Raw genomic sequence first — 17,769 nt, 5'->3', positions numbered from 1 at the left:
CTTGAAGCATTTGAATTCTTGTTGTAATCCAAATGAGCGCTTCAATAATAACCAATTACTCTGTTCTTGTTGGAGAGAATGTTTACAGAGGATTACCTGACCCTATTGAAGAAATGGAGATCCCATCTTTCCCATCTCAAGGGAGTGAAGCCCAAAAAGTACCGTTAAATATTGCCAAATTGATGGATTTCATGGCTTCAGAAGTTAGAACCACCATCATGTCTAAACTATATGGAGACCCCGAGCTCTTCTTAGCTCTTTGAGCTTTCCTCAATGGAGAACTGAAAGTTGGGCTACCACAATTTGCACAGATGGATGGAGCTAGGGTGGTATCAATAGAGGGGGAACACTTAGATCCACAACCCAACCTAGATGAGAACTTTGTTGTTGAAATACCTGTTAACAAGTTGTGGCAATACTTTGAAGGCAATGAATCCAATGCAATGATACCAATCACTATTAATTGTGAATGGAATCCTTGATGGTGGTGTCAAGGTTAGCATTTTAACTAAAAATTGATGGAAATCTATGGGAAGACCTCACCTTGGGACTACAAACATAGTGGTAAAGATGGCCAATGGGACTATTGTTAAACCTATTGGGATGCTACAAGATCTCAAGATCAAGGTCTTTAAGCACAAAATGAGGCATACCTTCATTGTTATGGATTTTTCCAAGCACACTATGTCATCTGAGATAATCTTAGGACGTTCTTTCATGAGGGAAGCAAAAACGGTGCATGACTGATCTAAAAACCATGTCTACTTGCAGTTCCAAGACTCTGGAATTTGAGTTGATTTTGTAACTGGTCGAGCACGTCCTCTATGAAACAGATTTATAATTGATCATCATAGGTCTAACACCACAATTCACTCGGCCTTATTGTAGTATTGTTACACATGTAAAAAGGACACTGATGTTGGGGAAGATTACACTTATATGGATGTTCTACCTGGGATGACTGAGTCTGACAATGTGGATTTGGTCCACCTAGAAGCAACCATAGACACTTGGAAAAATAGGGGGATGACCTGGGTAACTCCTGAGGGGGATGAAATTCCTCAACTTGTACCTTTAAATATGATAGGAGCAATGCATATAGCTCGCGGAGACCATACGGAACCCAACAGTGCCCTAATTGACAATCTATCCAGGAGAGGACAAGACACAAGTATTGATTCATCTAGTGACTTTTCACTGGAGGAAGGTCGTACTCAAAAATTAAACAAGAGAAGTAAGAGATACAAGAGGCGACAATATCAAGAAAATGTGCGTGCTAGAATCACTGAAAATAAATCTACTATAGAATGGATTAATTATATGGCGGCATGTCAATGAATTTGGTAGATAATTGGGGTGAATACCTTCAAAGCATCATGTGATGCAGTCCACAACCCATTGACATTGCACATCTAGAGGCTACAGAGAAGCCAAAGTTGAGCCATATTGTAAGGAGATGACAAAATCGAGAGCTAGCTCAACAAAAAAAGGAAGTGGAAAAGAAATCACAGTCCACAAAACAACAAGACCCCAGAGATTTACATCCTACACCTAAGCATTTCAAATCCCACACCATGGAGGAGCCTAAGGTTGTGTATACAAAGGCCTAGAGAATATTTATCAATGGAAGTAATGGAATCTATGATGGTCCAAAGATAGTTAAGGAAATAGAGTTAGCACACCCAGGTAAGGAGTCCAAACCTATTTTCATTGCCCAAGATCTGACCGAGACTGAGGAATATGTACTTAAGGAGCTTCTCAAGGAATTCAAGGATATATTTGCTTGGACATATCATGATATAAAAGGTGTTCCACCTTCCATGGTGCAACACACAATTCCCATGAATAGCATGTATAAACCAGTACAGCAAAATGACCCTACCCAATGAATTTTTAATATGAAAAGATTATTCAAGAAGAGATTGAAAAACTTGTCAAATGTGGATTCATATACCCTATTGAGCACTCATAATGGGTGTCTCCAATAGTTATTGTGCCAAAAAAGAATGGGAAACTCAGAGTGTGCATGGATCTCAAGAAGGTCAATGCCGCCATTAGGAGAGACCATTACCCTTTCCATATTCGGAACATGTGCTTGAAAGAGATACAGGGAAGGAAGCTTATAGCTTTTTGGATGGATACTCTAGCTACAATCAAATCACAATTGCATTAGAAGACCAAGCTAAAACTACATTTATAACCAAATTTGGAGTGTTCGCATTTCGTGTTATGGCTTTTGGCTTAACCAATGCCCTTGCTACGTTCCAAAGATTAATAAACACTGCTTTTAGAGAATATTTGAGGGAGTTTTGTGAAGATTTCTTAGATGACCTTTTGTTTAATCTTCTTGGAAAGAACATCTATCATGTTTGTGAAAAGTGTTTGAAAAGTGTAGATCGTATCGCATCTCATTAAACCCTTTCAAATGCCAATTTTTTTGCGTTAAACATGGAGTCATTTTAGGGTATATAGTGTTCAAAACTGGGATTTCTACAAATGAGAGCAAACTTAAATCCATTTCCAATTTTCCACCACCTACAAACTATAAAGGAATTCAAAGGTTCATGAGCCATGTTGGTTATTACCCACGGTTATTTTAAACTTTGTCGAGATAGCTTGCCCATTGTGTAAGCTTTTTATTGAGTTCCACTGGACCACGGAGTGTGACCATGCTTATGAGTTATTAAAAAAGGCCTTGACAAGTGCTCCCATCATATGAGTGCCCGATTGGAATGTAATTTTCCATGTGCATATTGATGCATCAGACTTTGCTATTATGTGTGTTCTAGCTCAACCAGGAGAACGTAGATTGGACTATCCCATTATCTTTGCAAGTTGTCAATTAAATGATGCTAAGAGAAACTACACCACTACAGAGCAGGAAGGCTTCACTATAATTTATGCTAAAAAGAAATTTTGTTACTACCTTCTTGCCAATAAGTTTGTTTTTATGTGCATCATCAAGCATTGTTGTATCTAGTAAATAAACCTTGTTCCACGGGAAGAATTACATGATGGTTATTGATTCTTCTTGAATTTAATTTTACTGTTGCGATGAGACCCGATAAAAGGCATGCCATGAAGGATTATTTGTCTTGCATACCAAATGGTGAAGCCCCTACTGGAATCAATGATGAATTTCCTGATACTTTCCTATTTCTAGTCAAGACCATGCCTGAATGGAGTGAGAAGATTGTTAACTTTTTAGTTAATGGTTTTCCACCCAAAGAGCTTCGTAAGGATATAGATAAAAAACTATTAAAGGAATGTGAACCTTATTTTCTAATTGTAGAAACACTCTACAAGCTAGAGAAGGACGATATTCTTAGACATTGTGCTTGTGAGGATGAGTATTTATACATACTGCAAGAAGCCCACATGGATATAGCCAGAGGACATTTTTCAGGGGAACTAACTGCTAGAAAGGTTTTGCAATCAGCTATTGGTGGCCTACCTTATTCAAGGATACATCGCTTTTTGCAAAAAGGTGTGATGAATGCCAATGTTACAAGATCACACAACGAAAGGAGAAGATGCTCTTACATCCTATTAAAGTCACTCAACCATTTGACAATTGGGGTTTAGACTTTGTAGGCCCAATTAGTCCGGCAGCTCGTAACAGTCAATCTCGATATATTATTGTTGCCACTGACTATGTGACAAAGTGGGTGGAAGCCAAGGCGACACGTAAGGTTGATGCAAGGTCAACTGCTAAGTTTCTCTTTGAGAATGTTATTACACAATGTGGTTATCCCTTTGAGATTGTGAGTGATAATGGTACTCATTTTATAAATGGAGTGATAAAGGAACTCACGACAAACTTCATGATAGCCCACCATAATTCTATACCTTATTATCCACAAGCAAATGGCCAAGATGAGAGCACTAACAAGACTTTGATTTCTATCTTGACCAAGACAGTGGAAGTTCATCGCACAGATTGGCATTTGAAGCTGACATCAATACAATAAGCCCATCAGCTCTATGGACTTATCATACTGCTTACAAAGTGGCTATTAATTGTAAACCATTCAAAATGGTATATGGCCAAGAAGCACTTATGCCATGGGAGTTTGTAATTCCTAGTCTGCGGGTAGCTTCACAAGAAGGTTGGGATGGTAACCCTTTTAGTTGAGCATTTATATATCCTTGAGAGGTTAGATGAAGAAAGACAATTAGTTGTGCAAAATTCACTTGTGGAGAAAGATAGGAGAAAGAAATGGTTTGACCGTCATTTATTGAACAAGGATATCAAGGTTGGGGATAAAGTCCTTATGTATGGAGTGCATAACGAGAAGAAAAAGTTGAACTATGCGAGAAAAGGACCATATAGAGTATGCAAAATTACCCCACAAGGTACCGTTCGTGTGGAAACTCTTGATGGGGTTGAAACCATTGGATTCGTCAATGGAGTAAATTCAAAAGATACTATGATCCTTTAAGCCAAAAGGAGCTATGTGTCATCCATCAAAAAAATGTAGTCAAGGCACAAGTAAAATTGAAACAAATACAAGCTCAAGCTGAGGTTAAGGAGCAACAACAACGTATTAGACGCCAACGAGAGGCCAACCTTGGAGTTACACATGCATTACAAGTTGAAACAGAGGATGATTGGTTTGACTCTGACACACCTCTATGATACCCTATAGCGCCTATAGGAAAGTGCTATATAACGCCTTCTTGGACACAAGTGCTAAATATAATCTGCTATCACATGGAGTGTGGTGTCAATTAGGAAAGCCATCTCTATGTGAGAGTACCATCCAAGTCAAGGGTATCATCAACAAGACGAAAACTATTGTTTTTAAAACTTGGCACACTTTTTTCAGTTATGACAATGGGGTCGTAGCTCAAGACTTTTTGGTCATGCCCGCAGTAACTATGGAAGGCAATATAAAACTAGGATTCAAGTGGATGTTAGCAACCAATTGCACTATTGATTGAGGGATTGGGAGTGTCACAACACAAAAAAAAACTCTTAGCCCTGCCACTCAAGCGATAGTCCCTGAGATATCACCTCTTGAGAAAATACAACCCAAAACATTGCATGTCCAAGGAATTGAACCATCTGTACCTATATCCCAACCCCCTATAGCTTCAACTTCTGTACCTGAAACAAAGCATAGAAACACAAAACTCATTGTAATATAACAAAGAAAACATACAAATGAGTCCCTAAATCTTCTACGACCATTTTTTATGCTAGAAAATAGAAGCCTTATAAGAGACATCCTACTCACTCTAAAAGATGTAAGAAAACGTTGCATTGGATTCCTAAATGACTTTTGGAATCCCAAGGCTACTATGAATGGAACAATCAAATCTGGGTACCTAAACATAAATTGTGTTCTTACTTGTCACCTATAGACCCATATGAGTCAAATCCTATAATGATAAAGTCGATTGAAGACCGTGGGAAGGAAAAGATACACCTAATTTGGAGCTAGTTGCACCCAAGCAAGAACGACTTGTATCGCTCAGCTGAAACATAGAAAAAACAAACAAAGCTTCTTGCTCTTCATGTAATGGAAATGGCCTATGAACTTTGAGAAGAGCGAAATTAACAGAATTCGAGTGAGCATTTTTGTGAGATTACTTTGAGAACATAGAGGGTGAACTTAATTTTGGTGTAGGCTCTCCACTTCTCAACAAGCTTGGAGAAGGAGATGGAGCTCTTGCACTTTGCACTCCACACAATCAAAGAATTTGTGTGTGTGTGTGGGAGAGTATACCCCCCTCTCATGCTTGGTCCACCTCTCTCTCTCTCTCTCTCTCTCTCTCTCTCGTATTATTTAATTATTTCATTTGGACATGTGTCCTCTTTTTCCTCTTTGAGAGAAAAAATATAATTATTTATTTTTATGCATCTACATTCTCATTGGACCCCTTTAAAATTTATCCAATAGGATTCAAACATTTTATGAGGGCCACATGTGCAGGATCATTTGAACATGTGTCTTTTATGCTTCTCAAGTCATTTGGTTTGAATTGAATACTTCAAGCACTTAATAAATCAAGCATGGAAACCGTTGATGTCTCTTGAGAGTTTATCTTTGAATTGAACACTTCAAGAACCTTAGTTATTTTAGGCATAAAAATCATCTCAAGATTTGGGCAAGGTTTCCACAAACATTTTAAGCGCTTTAGTTAGCAAGCCGACAAGCACCTCATGCTTGGGTAGGGTTCCCACCTCAAGGTCACCCCTAACTTGCCTAAGGTCAAAGAAATTTTTAACACTAACCTTTGGAGGTCTTTAATGAAGCTAACTCTAAGGTCTTTAAGCTCCATTAGGTAGCATTGCTCTTCAACATACCATCTCTCATTTGGACCCCTTTAACCTTGGCCCCGTGTTGAGACAGATCCATAAGCACATGTCAATATTATAACCCTTGTTCCCATATTCTTCCACATTAAATGATCAGTTTAATATGAGAAAATCATTTGGGTTGGTTAGATATTAGATTTTATGACATTACATCTCTCTTGAAATCATAGTCGTCCTCGACTATGAGGTAGAGGAGTAAAGTCTTAGTCATTAGTCTACATTATTTGAGCGGGTAGCGGATCCTTTTTCACCCTGTGACATCATTCTAGAATGGATGACTAGTCCATTTGGTGCTTGGGTGACGTAACTGCCGCAAGCATGTTTGCTCTTTAGTCCAAATCATACTCCCTTGAAGTAGAGTGACAAATTCTACTTGGTGTTTGAGTGACGTCGTCATCACAAACACGATTCTAAGCATGCATACTATTTAAATTTGTGCACAAAAAAGGATTAGTCTTATAAGACAAAAACATTGTTCATTTAGAAAGAATTTACATTTGCTTACTTTAGTGCAACATTGTAAGCATTGACAAGGTTCATACTATCCTTGAGCTGTATTCCTTGGAACCATCTAGCATCTTCAAAAGGATAGTTTTTGAACTTAATAAGATACCATTGGATAATCTTACCATGTCGTAGTACCTTGTCTTCATGCCAAAGGATAGCTTCAGGTTGTAGCACTTGTTCTTGGTCTTTGATTTCTAGAGGGTCTTCAATAATTGGTTCTATTGGTGGCTCTCCTTTGTAGAGCTTAAGTAGGCTCACATGAAAAGCATTGTGTATGAGACAAAGGTTGGACAACTTGACTTGATAAGCCATGTCATTGATTGGCTTCAAGATTTGAAAAGAACCTAGTATGTTTTTGATAATTTCAAGTATTGTAAGATTGACTATCTCACTTTTGCCATCCATTTGTGGGTGATAGACCAAAGAGAAATTCAATCTTGTACCTAGATTTTCAAAGAGACCTTTCCAAAAATTAGTAGTCATTCTACGATATCTATCTAACACAATGGATGTTGGTAATCCATGGTGTTTGAGAATCTGCAATATGAAGATGGTTTCCATTTGGTGTGTTTTGATAGGAATAAAGTGTGCTTGCTTGCTAAACCTATCGACTATTGTTTATATTCTCGTATTCCCATGGATAGACTTGGGTAGTCCAAAGATAAAATTCATGGATATACTCTCCCATGGTGAATTAGGGATTGGCAATGGCTAGAGTAATCCAGGTTTTTTCCCTCTATCATACTTAGTCTTTTGGTATACCACACATTTTGAAACATACTCTTGTATGTCCACTTTCATGGTAGGCCAATAGAAGTATGTCTCTACTCCTCGAAGAGTAGGTTGAGTGCCTCTATGCCCCGCATAGGGAGGAGCATGGGATTCATACATGACTTTTCATGAACGGAGTGGGTAACACATAGCTTATTGCCATGGAGAAGATAACCATCCTGCAAGGTGAATGGTTCCTCTTTCTTCCCCAAAGCAAGGGCTGACATTACATCTTTAAAGTCAGGGCTAGTAGCATACTCATCTATCATAGAAGATAGATAATTGTGAGTTACTATAGACACCGCATTGACTTTTGGTCTTTGTTAAAGTGCATTGGCCACTTGATTGTGCTCACCACCAATGTGAGCAATATGAAAATAAAATTGCAAAAGAAAATTGGCCCACCTTATTTGTTTGTCGGAAAGCTTGGTTTGTGTCATGAAGTATTGTTTGTAAAATGAATGGAGTCCCTAATAAATAGTGCTTCCATGTGTCTAGGGCATGTAGAACAGCTAAAATCTCTTTCTCATAAATACCCAAGACCCGTTCATCCATATTGAGCCTTCGCCTCTCATATGCTATGGCATGCCCTTCTTAAAGCAAGACAGCTCCAAGGCAATCACCACAAGCATCACATTGGACCCCAAATGGCTTTGAGAGATCCAGAAGGATGAGGACTGGTTGTGAGGTAAGCTTCTCTTTGAGCTTGTCAAAAGAATTTTTCTCCTTAGCAGTCCATGAATACTTAACGTTCTTCTTTGTCAATTCATGGTCCTGCTTTTTGAGAAAAGTTTTCTATGAAGCATCTATAGTATGCACACATACGGATAAAGCTTCTTAGTTTATGTAGATTCCTTGGATTGGGCCATGCTTTTATTACCTCTAACTTTGACAAATCCATACAGATACCATCTTGACAAATAATATGGCCTAAATATTGAATCTCTTGAAGAAAAAATTCGCTTTTCTTTTGGTTGAGAAAAAGCTTATTCTCCCTCAATGCTTAAAAAATCACTTGGAGATGCTGCTCGTGTTCCTCCAAGGACTTGGAGTAGATGATGATATCATCAAATAACACTCCAGTGAACTTGCGGTAGCGTCTAAATATTTTCTCCATCAAATGATTGAATGTGGTAGGTGCATTGGTCAAGCCAAAAGGCAAGAGTAGATATTCATAAAGACCAAACGTTCTACGAAACACGGTCCTTAGGATATCTTCATCCACTATCCTTATTTGATGATAGCCACTTTTAAGGTCAGTCCTATTGAAGTAGGTAAATCCTTGTAGCTTATCAAACAGATCTTCTACCCGAGGCACGGGAAATCTGTTTTTTATAGTGATATGGTTTAGTGCTCGATAATCCGCACACATACATTACGTACCATCTTTCTTTTGCACTACAAGGACTGGAGAACAAAAGGGAGAGGAGCTGGGCCTCACCATTCCTTTGTCTACCAATTCTTGTACTTGCCTCATGATCTCCTCTTAAGCCTTCATGACCACATAAAACATACACTTCCTGGATCTCCTTGCTTGTTCTCGAGCCTTGGTCACTGCTCAATAAATGTGTAAGCTTCAATTAGACTTTTTCTACTTTTCTTTACGCTTTTTTACATCATGGAAGCGGAGATGCACGACTATGGTTCTCCCCTCAACCGACCCTTCTTAGGATTTTTTTGTTCTCTCTTTTTCCCTACACTACCCCTCTTGATGGACCCTCAATCCTTAACTGATATGTATCAGCCCGAATTAGGAAAGAATTGTTGTAATGTTGTGTTTTTGGGTCCCATGGGTCATATATGACCTCTGTGATGATGATAACACACACATACACATATGTGCATGCATACATACATAGGCAATGCAATGGTCTCTCTCGATCTCTCATGGTCAATAACGTGGATAACAACCCCTTCATTTGCATGCGTGTCCTCAAAGCAAAACAGCCCCAAGTTGACGTCAGCAAGCTTTTTTTGTTCTTATTCTCTTTAAAGAAATAGAAACTTTCAAAATTTTCTTAAAAATATCAATATCGGTCTTAAAAAAAACCCCTTGAATGGATAAAGTGAGTAAGTTGATACAATTTTGGATTCATTAGTTTTGAGGGAATCATAGCGAGATGCCATTTTGAAAACTAAAGCAAAACGACTGAGGGAAAGGAAGTTTGAGTAAAAAAGAGCACATCGATGAGAGAGAAAGAAAGAGAGATTATTTTGGCGCTTGGTAAGAGACGAGATGGAGAATTTTTTTTGGGGGAAATTCCCAAAATACCCCTCACATTTAAAACATTCCCAAAAATACCCTTCGCGAGCGGCCCTGCGGTCCAAGGTGGAAGGAGGCGGTTAAGTCTTCTTCTCTCTCTCTCTCTCTCTCTCTCTCTCTCTCTCTCTCTCTCTCTCTCTCTCTCTCTCTCTCTCTCTCTCTCTCTGTGTGTGTGTGTGTGTGTGTGTGTGTGTGTGTGTGTGTGTGTGTGTGTGTGTGTGTGTGTGTGTGTGTGTGTGTGTGTGTGTGTGTGTGTGTGTGTGTGTGTGTCTCTGTGTGTGTGTCTAGATCTGTCTCTTTTGAAGATCCACGGAAAGCAAAAGAGCCGTGCTTGATGACAAGGGCAACACCCGATCAGTGACAAATGCAGCAAAGAAGGAAGATTATCGGCTCCAATAGGAATTAGAGGCGACATGGAACGAGGGGTCGGGGGATCGTCTGCTACGTGGTCGGAAGGCAGCAGATGAGCTAAAGACAGTGTATATAGCCAAGAGGGGACTTAGCAATAGATTTTGAGATTTTTTCTCCGTTGTTTGATCGTAGTTCTTTTGTTGTCCTTGCATATCGATGGCCCATAGTATCAACTCGTGTGCAGTCCGTACTGTTGCAGAGCATGGCAGGTAGTGATTTATGCACAACGGAGCAGGCAGGGACTGATGCAGAGCAGCGGACTGCTGTGCAGACTCTCTAGCGGGGGAGATGATGGAAATAGGCAAAGGTGCTTTTCTTTTGAAATTCCCAAACGCTCTTGACCAGTGTTGCCCACACGGTGCCCTTTTCTATAGCTTGGACCCTCTCCGCTAAGTTCTTGCGTAGCCAGAGGGTGCAAAGCGAAGGAAACAGAGGAGCTGCATGGTGAGAGCACCAAGTGGCATTGTTGAGAGAGCAGCTTACCTATGAGAGGGTCAGGGGAGAGAGTGAGGCAGACACGCAGGCAACATGAGGGGAAAGCAGAGGATATCTTAGGAGTAACAGGGAATGAAAAGTCGTGATGGAAACATGCACCGATAGTTTACCTTTAGGATTCTTAGATAATTCATTCAGTTTTCTGAAAGTAGACCCAAATAGGTTCAGCCAAATTAGGCTTCCCAAAGTGTCTCATTGAAGGGAATCAAGAAAGATGCCTTGGTTTTAGGAGAAAGGGAAAAGAAAGATCACGCCCTTGGGCCTAGGAGAAAGGGAAAATTGATGGGCTTTTAAAGTGAGAAGGGAGACATGTGAAGAAAAGAGATGAACACTCAGAGTAGGACACATGGAGGGGAGCTATACAGGAGAGATGGCATGCATAGAGAGAGAGAGAGAGAGAAAGAGATTTTCATCTGCGTCGACTATCTTTGTTTGCATTTTGTGGATGGCTGGCATAAAGTGCCTCCCTGCGCCGTTGTGTGGGAATGGCATGGCAAGGTCGCCCGTGGTCTGTGCTGCAAGACCTATGAAGCGGTAGAGTTTCCCTTGCCTAGCATTGTGTGACCATGGCATGTGTGTGGCATGGTGAGGTTGCCCTTGGTGTGAACCCCTCCACTGCAAGAGCTGCGAGGCATTGAAGGTGTAGGTGGTGATGTGCAGCAATCACTAGGGTAAGGCAATCGCGGGTCCTATCGAGTGCAAGGCAAGTTGTGCAGCAAGGAAAGAGAGAGAGGCAGATTTGATGGAAGGCGATGGACGCAGTCATGCAAGGAAGAAGGGCTACTCTGAGCCGCCCTCTCTGATTGTTTCCTACGACGTTAAAACTCTCTTCTTCTTCTTCTTCTTCTTCCTCTCTCTCTCAAGCTACTGTGTGTGTGTGTGTGTGTGTGTGTGTGTGTGTGTGTGTGTGTGTGTGTGTGTGCCTGGACTGATGACGCGACCCTCGCGTGGAGAAGCGAGGGAAGGCAGGGGTGGCTCTGTGCTATGTAGTGAGGACTCTCTCTCTCTTTTCTTGTCAGTCCAATTGTTTCAAACTACGAAGCACAAATTGCAAGGGCAGCTTCGGCCAGGGAAGCAGGACAATGATCTCTCTCTCTCTCTCTCTCTCTCTCTCTCTCTCTCTCTCTCTCTCTCTCTCTCTCTCTCTCTCTCTCTCTCTCTCTCTCTCAGGCCTTTGGTGACTGTTTCTACCACATTAAAATCTCTGTTCTTCTCCTCCTCTTGATGTAGCACATCCCCAGGTGGAATCTCTCTCTCTCTCTCTCTCTCTCTCTCTCTCTCATCAGTAAAGCAAGGATGCCATATGCGATGTCTGTGTCGATGAACACTAACTGCGCACGAGGAGGATAGCAAAAGGGGACAGGCTACTTGCTTGATTTTTTCCTTTTGAAAAAGTTGGGACGAGGATGGCATCTTATTAGATTCTATCTAATAAGTGTCGACCCAAATAGTACATCAAAGCCAAATATATCTTCAGAAATTGAATTCCCATTAAATAGTAAAATCTTCACTAAAACTATAATTTTTTGTTATGTTCATTTAAAACTATAATTTTTTGTTATGTTCATTTAAATTGAAAAATTTATTCTATGTAGAGTAGAAAGTCTTTTTACTTTACATTTGAAAAGACTTGTCATTTCTTACAATTTTACCATTCACATTTGTATTTTAAATTAGATGTTTTGAAAGGTTTTCTTTGAAGTGAATCAATGAGTGACATGTGGAGGCCGTGTCCTTCCTTGAAAATTTTAAGCTCCATTGTATATAATATAGATAGATATAGAAGGCTGAAAAGTTTCGGAGATTTCAAGCTTCACGCAATAAGAAACATGGAGAGCTTCTTTGGCCTTGAAATTTTGAGGATGCACTATATACTACTACAACGACGTCGCTTTCAATAGCAACACCGTCTCCGATGGGGTTATGTGGATTTTTGTAGCTTAAGCATGCCAACACTATCTACATAAGCACTAAATTGAGAGAGAGAGAGAGAGAGAGAGAGAGAGAGATTCTTAGAGCCCTACAATTCTTAGCTTAGGCATATCCTCCCTTTCTTGGCCACTTTTTTGCATCCAATTATGCATCCACCATTGTTGGAAATCAGTCTAAAGATGACAAAAGCTGACACTTCTCTCTCTCTCTCTCTCTCTCTCTCTCTCTCCCCCCAACAACAACGCACCCATAGGGTAAATAGCCTTCGTTTTGTTTAGATTTTTATGCACATGCTATATAATGTAAGAGACTTGTGTTTTTTCCAATCAATGGGAAAGTGATCTCCACCTTTTCCACCTATTGTCACATGCATAAATAACCATTAGCAAGGAGGCACACTCCTTTCACATTATAAATACATGCTTATCAACTTAAGAGAGGAAATGGTTCAAGAAATTCACTCACATCCATCTCTCTACACCTTTGATGATGTCATCATTTGCAGCAACAGTTTTTCCTATGAGCATTTATATGTTGTCAAAACCAAATGCAAACAATAGTGTAGCTCAGAACTTATTAAAATACTAGCCATCAGAACTTATTAAAATACTAGCCATCGGTAATTAAAAGATATCAGAAGAACCTTGATAGCCGTTGTGATTTTGGTTCTTATTTGATGTCGTGGCTCAACACGAGCATGACAAGATCTTGTAATTTTTTAGGTTGATCAATACAATTCACTCACAATTGTGAGTTTTGCTATTTAAAAAAAAGATTCTATTGCAAGGACCATTCACAACATTTTGCCACATTTTCTCACAATGCTATAAAAGAGACGCAACATCTAGGGTATCGTAGAAAAAATTTCCAACAATAGGTAAAGAGAGAATATGCCACTATTGAGAGGGAAGGCTCCATGCAAAATAAGCTGACATTTGTGTGTGTGTGTGTGTGTGTGTGTGTGTGTGTGTGTGTGTGTGTGTGTGTGTGTGTGTGTGAGAGAGAGAGAGAGAGAGAGAGAGATCAAAGGCTTCGGTAATTTAGGTTTGGGAAAGTCGTAGCTGTAGTAATTCTCTTAATCAGAATGATAACCCCTTTTTAAATGGTTTCAGGCTCCTCAAAAAAAGAGCTTCCATTTCCCTAGCGCCATTATGTCATTGTCTCCCTCTCTTTCCCTCTGGATCATGTTGCATGCATAGTTAAAAATGTTGTTTTGACATTTTACATTGAAAATTAGAGAATTTGTAATTGATACTTTTGTGCGTGAACGTGAGATTTTTTACCAGAGACCGAGTAATTGGGTCAGGCTCACGTTCTAAGGGGAGTATCTTTGCTTTTAGAAAACAGATTATCTCCTTGCGTGTGGGGGTATCCTAACATGCCCATTTCTAACTATGCACACCCTTTTGAGGTGTAATTAGTGGAGGGGCAGAGCTAGGGGTAATCACCTACAGGCCTAGTTTTTAGGAGGTGGAGGATCCACACCAAGAATAGAGAAATACATATCCAAATCTATGCACTCGTTTTTTGATTCACAAATTCCCACAATAGAGGCTTCCTTAAAGGCACCCCCCCCCCCCCCCCCCCCCCCCCCCCTTTTTCTCCCCTTTATTTTTGTGGATGATTTTTTTTAACCTTTGCATGATGAAATTCTTTGACCTTTGTCAGGTTGGTCTTTTGCTTGATGATGAGGAAAAGTGTCCAAGATACTATGTCAATGTGTCATCTAGGGCTTGCGAAAATTATTTTATGAAGCCTGCTTTGGATATGTTTCACGAACCATATTTAAGAAAGAAAATTCTATATAAAACTGGTTTTTTCAGCTAAAAATCTTGAAATTTAAGCCAGCTTCAAATCCTCCATGCAAAAAATTAAGGCAACCAAATTTTGATGTGAGCAAGTATGTTGTCCCAATCTCTGCAGCAGCAGGACACATTAATCGGAATCCACCTAGATCCGGTCTGTTTGACCTTGGCCTGAAATCGAAAAGAACCATGGACTGCGACGTGGTGCTCGCCAGCGTGGACAGATCGCGGCAGGTGGCGGACCGCGCATTCTTTATGTGTGCTGGAACGTCGCCATGTTGGTTTTGTGGCACTGCTTCGGAGGAGTGAGCACACGAGGTGAGTACAGTCTTCCTTCTTTTTGGAAAATTCATGTATGCGCTGTGTGATACATTGGTGTGCGATTGTGTCTGCGTATTAGCTATGTCAAGCACCGTTGTGCTGCAGTACTAGTCGACTGCTTTTGCTTGCCATGGTAGTGGGACGGAGATGAGCATGGGAGGGAGATGACCATGCACTGCTTACAGAGTTCTGTCTGTATTAGGTTGTGTGAAGGACCGTTTTGCTGCAGTCCTAGTCGACTGCTTTTGCTTGGTTTGGTAGTGCGATGGAGATGACCATGCACTGCTTACAGAGTTATGTCCGTATTAGGTTGTGTGAAGGACCGTTTTGTTGCAGTCCTAGTCGACTACTTTTGCTTGGTGTGGTAGGGACTAGTTAGAGAGCAAATACTCATGTGATGTTGTTATGTTGCTTGCTGGTGGTACACACAGCAGCAGTACAGTCTACTTGCAATGCCTAGATTGAAATCCGAAGCACGGGCAAAGGGCAAGGAAGATGAATGTGTTGTTCCAAAAAGGGAAAAGCGCACGAAGGTCCAACGACTGATTGGTAGACGAACGAAAGCTACTAGCAAAGTGATGGAGATTAGTGTCACTGTCTCCGTAGGGGGTGGTGATATAGATGTTAACTTATTGCAACGGATGGAATCATTTCTTGAAAATGAAGCTCTTGCTGGGTTGTGCGCAATAGAGAAGGGGAGGTGCTCTTTGCCACTTACACTTTCAAATGGTTGTGCGTTTGTGGACTCCGTCACTGGTTGCAGTCAACAAGAAGATCAAAGGTTATTTAGGTTGGGATAAAGAAACGCCTGCAGAGGTGGCATGGTGTTGTGCCGAGGATTGAAGCAGTAGAAGCTACACACTTTTGAAGGAATGGTGGGGTATTGTTTGAAGGAAAGCAGTGAGGTCTACTTCCAAAAAGTGATGCACAATATCACTGCTGATGATGTAAACAAAGGGATTGAACTATATTGCATATATGGTGCGGACGAAGTTAAAAACAAGGTTTGCTTAACGCTGGCAAATATCTTTGATAGAGCACTAATGTTCTGGAAGTACAAGATGCGCCACCCAGCCGGGAATGATTTCCTATCAATGTTGCATAGCATGGTGAAGACAGGGAGATACTACCCGTCGTCTTCATGGATAACTCCATACCAAGGACGAGGGATGTAGCTAAGGAAGATAAAATCGCTTTGGCGTTGTATGGTGCATCCAAGCACTTCTACCTATCAAGACGTTGTCAGTATCTTTGTCAATGAGGAAATGTACGCGACAACACATCCGCGATCAGATTGGTTCCTGTCGCGTTGGCAAGAAAGACAAAGGTAATGCGTCAAGTTTGCATTCTTGGAAACTCAAGTAGCATCTCATTCTTGATTTCTCTAACAGCCCAAGCCTTGTGCGATCGTTGATGATTGTGACGCTGATCTCGACTTGGGAGATACAAACACACCAAATGCAGAGATAGGCGACGAGTATATCCCGTTGGTGCATGGAATTGGTGTTACGACAGTTGCTTAGAGATGTATTGGTTGTTGCTATGTTGTTGCTTCAGTATATTTTTGATCAAAATGTGTCTCTTACTTTGTATATTGTATTTTGCAGACAAAAAAATGGATGACATATGCCAAAATGAAGTGGTGCTGCAAGAGGAGACACAAGCAGATGAAGACCTACGGATAGATAGAATTGAGGATGCGTTAGTTGCAATCTTGAAAGAGTTTCTTGGAGATCGAACAACGAGCCAACCATCTTTGCGAGCAGTGCTACTTGAAGCAATCGAGACTATCAAAGAAACTGTCAATACCTACAACGTCAATGTCGCTGATGTCCAAGTGACGAAACTGGAGGAACAAATCTTTTTGTTACGCAAAGAGGTTAATGTTTTGAAAACACAACTAAACCGCCTAAATGCAATTGCGTCAAGGATGTCAAATGTGCTCACTAGGCACACTATGTAACAGCTGTTTTGCAATCAGATTCGAATACTAATTTTTGCTAGAACAGACAGTTTCTAAGCGATGACTATATTGTACTATCAAATCCATGTATTTTACTGGCTCAAATACACTGTTTGTATAGGAATTTCTATGTTTACTTGGTTGTCTAGTTATCTTCCCTTCCTTGCATGGACAGTAAATCCATTCTGTGTCATTTGAATCAAACACCAGGGCTCCTTGTCTCTGCTGTCACAGATTTGGACTGCACACATGCCAACCCATGCATTGTCTACGATCTCAATGAAGCAGAGCGTCTGCTTCTGTGTCCTCACACACAGTTGCACTCCACTAACAGCACCCCACTGAAGCCAGCGCTGGAATAAAGACAGGGCGTCGTTGTCTCTGCTGTGTGACAGATTTGCGCGCATGACACACAGTCAACAACACTTTTCCTTCTAGCGAGAATTTCGGCGGCATTTCGGCGGCGAATATAGCGCTAATAAATTAATGTGCGGGCAATAGACCAAGTATGTGACCCAATAATTTTGATGTGAGCAAGTTTTGGATGAAGCGAACCTACCTTTATTGTCATCGCATTTCTCACAAAACCGGCCAGAAAAGGATTGAAGGAAGCTCATCAACTCACGATAGTGAGTTTGGCAAAAAAAAAGGGGGGGGGAGGGATCGAAGGAAACTTCATCACTCAAAAATGTCAACGTAGAGATGGTGGGTTTGCAAACATTTTGACATGGTTGTTAGTACCTGTTATTATACTTTTAGTAATCTACAGCCGTCACCTTGGTCAAAAGCCCAAATGGTATTGTCATATGGCAAAAATTGTTGAAACACATGGCCACAATGCCAAGCAAAACAACGTATGTTGACTTTTTCTTGCTCACCTTAATTCTTCCACAAATCATCTTACTTTTGGAGGTATTTTCAGCATAACTTTTAAGAGCAAACATTAAATATAGACCAACTCGTGTGATCTGTCTTC

The 17,769-nt window shown here is 40.6% G+C and overlaps 1 protein-coding gene across 1 annotated transcript; it reads left to right on the top strand.

The window, feature by feature from the left end:
• The first annotated feature begins 14,784 nt into the window (after nt 1–14,784).
• LOC147421929 (uncharacterized) lies at nt 14,785–16,793 on the top strand. The gene is made up of 2 exons (XM_086502989.1): nt 14,785–14,827; nt 16,438–16,793. Exons 1-2 carry the CDS (start codon nt 14,785–14,787, stop codon nt 16,791–16,793), a joined length of 399 nt encoding a protein of 132 aa, XP_086359115.1.
• The last annotated feature ends 976 nt before the right edge of the window (nt 16,794–17,769 follow it).

The sequence above is a fragment of the Adiantum capillus-veneris genome, chromosome 27 (assembly GCF_014529385.1).
Source record: "Adiantum capillus-veneris isolate H3 chromosome 27, ASM1452938v2, whole genome shotgun sequence".
Lineage (NCBI taxonomy): Eukaryota > Viridiplantae > Streptophyta > Polypodiopsida > Polypodiales > Pteridaceae > Adiantum > Adiantum capillus-veneris.
This window is presented reverse-complemented; position numbering and strand designations above follow the sequence as displayed.

Coding starts and splice junctions, on each gene's coding strand:
- LOC147421929 (XM_086502989.1), top strand. CDS start 14,785: ATGTTGGTTTTGTGGCACTGCTTCGGAGGAGTGAGCACACGAG. Junction 14,828..16,437: donor CGGAGGAGTGAGCACACGAG/GTGAGTACAGTC, acceptor TGTATTTTGCAG/ACAAAAAAATGGATGACATA.